The following is a 2,276-nucleotide window of genomic DNA, read 5'->3' on the forward strand; positions in this document are numbered from 1 at the left end:
AATTCATGAACACCACCAAATATCCCAGAATTAACATCGCTAACTGGAACAAGATAATGTGGCCAATATACAGTCCGGATGTCCATCCCCTCACTTTTATTTCTGGGCGTTCATCGAGAACTGTAGAATTCGTCAAGCAAATATTGAAGCCATGAAGGCCTCCCGTAGAACGAGGAGTGGGCTGCCATGGACCAAACTTCATTCCCTATACTTGGAACTCTTTTTGCAAATGAAGCAATTGAAGATATTAAATTGAATATGAGCAGTTTAGTCTCTTTTTTATTGGTCCCATCTTTTTAACATTCAACGGTCCTTCAATCCTACGTATAATACGACGTTCTAGCCACAACCCTCCTACTTTAAACTTCATTCATTGACAATTAGTAATTCCTTAGTAATGACTTAAAATTAGAATTCATTAATTGGGACTAATGTATGTAAGTGACAACAAAATGTTGTCACGAATAAAATGTTAATTACATTATTGAAAGTGTAGAATTTTATTTACAACATAATCAATAAATAACAATTTTTTTTTTAATTATTTAAAAGAACCTTCTTCCACCACGGTTTTGGAAGAATCTTCCTGATCGGGATTGATAACTAGATTGAGGAGCCTCTTCAATGATGGAATCAGTTCCAGAAGCAGCACCAAAGGGACCATTGTTGGTTCTGGAACCGGCAAATCCACTATTATTAGAATCATCTGTAAATCCACTATTATTAGAATCCCCGATGAATCCGCTATCATTAGAATCCTCGATAAATCCTCCATTGTTAGAAGCAGCAATAGCTTCTCTTTCAGCAGCAATTTCCTCGTTTCTTGAGTAGAGAGACTCAGCATTGGCACAGTCAAAGTTGAACCACCAATCGCAGACAAAGTACGCTTGGTTAAAAATTGTTCCATTGGGGCAAAGGAAGGACATTTTGCGTAGACCACCCTCAGCAGCTGAAGCACAAACGTGGAAAGCTTGACAGTTGGTTTCTGTATCAGCATAGAATCCTGTAAATGAAAAAATGATTATTTATGGGGATGAACAACCCTTAGTGAATAATCAAACCTCCTTCAATTTGTCCATCACAAGAGAAAAAGTGTCAGGGACTTCAGCATAGATGGGGTAGTCCTCTCCTGGAACACCAGGAAGAGCCTCTTCTAAAGCAGAAATGGGATCTAAATCAGAGCTTGAACCAGCAATTCTTTGATCCACATTAGATGAGGATCCGAATTGACCGAAGCCATTGGAGTCTTGATTGCTAGAGCCACCGAATTGATCGTTAGAGCCTCTAAATCCACCACCATTATTAGTGGCATAGTTTGAGAGTTGGGCATTGCTACTCGCAACAAAGACAAAAAGGATAAAGGACATAAAAGCATTCATTTTTGATTGTATTTTAAATATTATAATATGTGAACAATGAAGAATTCAATGAGATGACACTAGATCTGCTTTATCAAATAAACTGATATATTTTCTCAAGCATGTCTTTCCTTTTATATCAATATTTTGCGTATCTTGTTCTCAACATTTTTTACTATGAAGAATACACTCATGTGTACTGAAAAACCAGTTAGAACATAATTGAACCGTAATGGCGTACTAAAGATGCTCCTCTTTCCCATTATATGTATAAACTCATGTAATTTTGACCATCCACAAAAAGTTGATGTATTGAATATCATATGATATGTAACATATTCATGTTGCTTAATAAATGTCATCTTTAAATATGCCTGAATATTTACCTAAGAATATATTCAATCATAATGAATATCAAAAAATTGGTTAAAATAATAAAAATGTTTTAATTAAAAATATCTGTTTACTCATTCAAGGAAATCTAAATACGAGTACAATTTCTGAATTTCACTATTACTGAAGTAATCTGTTTGGCAATTTTTCAATTAATTTTATTAAATGAAAAGTCTGCAAGATGTTTCCTGCACAACGTCAAATTTGAAATCATGCAGAAAATCATTAATTCCGATTTGAAATAATATCCTGATTTTTTTTGTGAATGAAAACGATGTGCCGTTGGCGAAAACCCTCATTCATAATGTTATTTAAGCCCAATTACAATCAGCTGTGACAAGGGAGGAGGGGAGAAGGAAATACAAAATGACATAGTCAGGAATTACTATTTTTATCGTCAATTCTACTCTTAGTCCAACAAGGACTTACAATTATAACTCCGCAACAAATCCTTTGTCTTTTATGAGTACAAACAATCAGTTAAGTTGTTGATATAATTGAATCTAGTTAGAAAAGATGTTCACC

General features: G+C 34.6%; 1 protein-coding gene across 1 annotated transcript; it reads right to left on the reverse strand.

The window, feature by feature from the left end:
- Positions 1-481: 481 nt before the first annotated feature.
- Positions 482-1,450, reverse strand: LOC121132629 (uncharacterized). The gene is made up of 2 exons (XM_040728063.2): positions 1,062-1,450; positions 482-1,003 (listed from the first exon to the last, which is right to left on the reverse strand). The coding sequence occupies exons 1-2, from the start codon at positions 1,377-1,379 to the stop codon at positions 542-544; spliced, it is 780 nt and encodes a 259-aa protein (XP_040583997.1). The 5' UTR covers positions 1,380-1,450; the 3' UTR covers positions 482-541.
- Positions 1,451-2,276: the final 826 nt, after the last annotated feature.

The sequence above is a fragment of the Lepeophtheirus salmonis genome, chromosome 2 (genome assembly GCF_016086655.4).
Source record: "Lepeophtheirus salmonis chromosome 2, UVic_Lsal_1.4, whole genome shotgun sequence".
NCBI classification, from domain to species: Eukaryota; Metazoa; Arthropoda; class Copepoda; order Siphonostomatoida; family Caligidae; genus Lepeophtheirus; species Lepeophtheirus salmonis.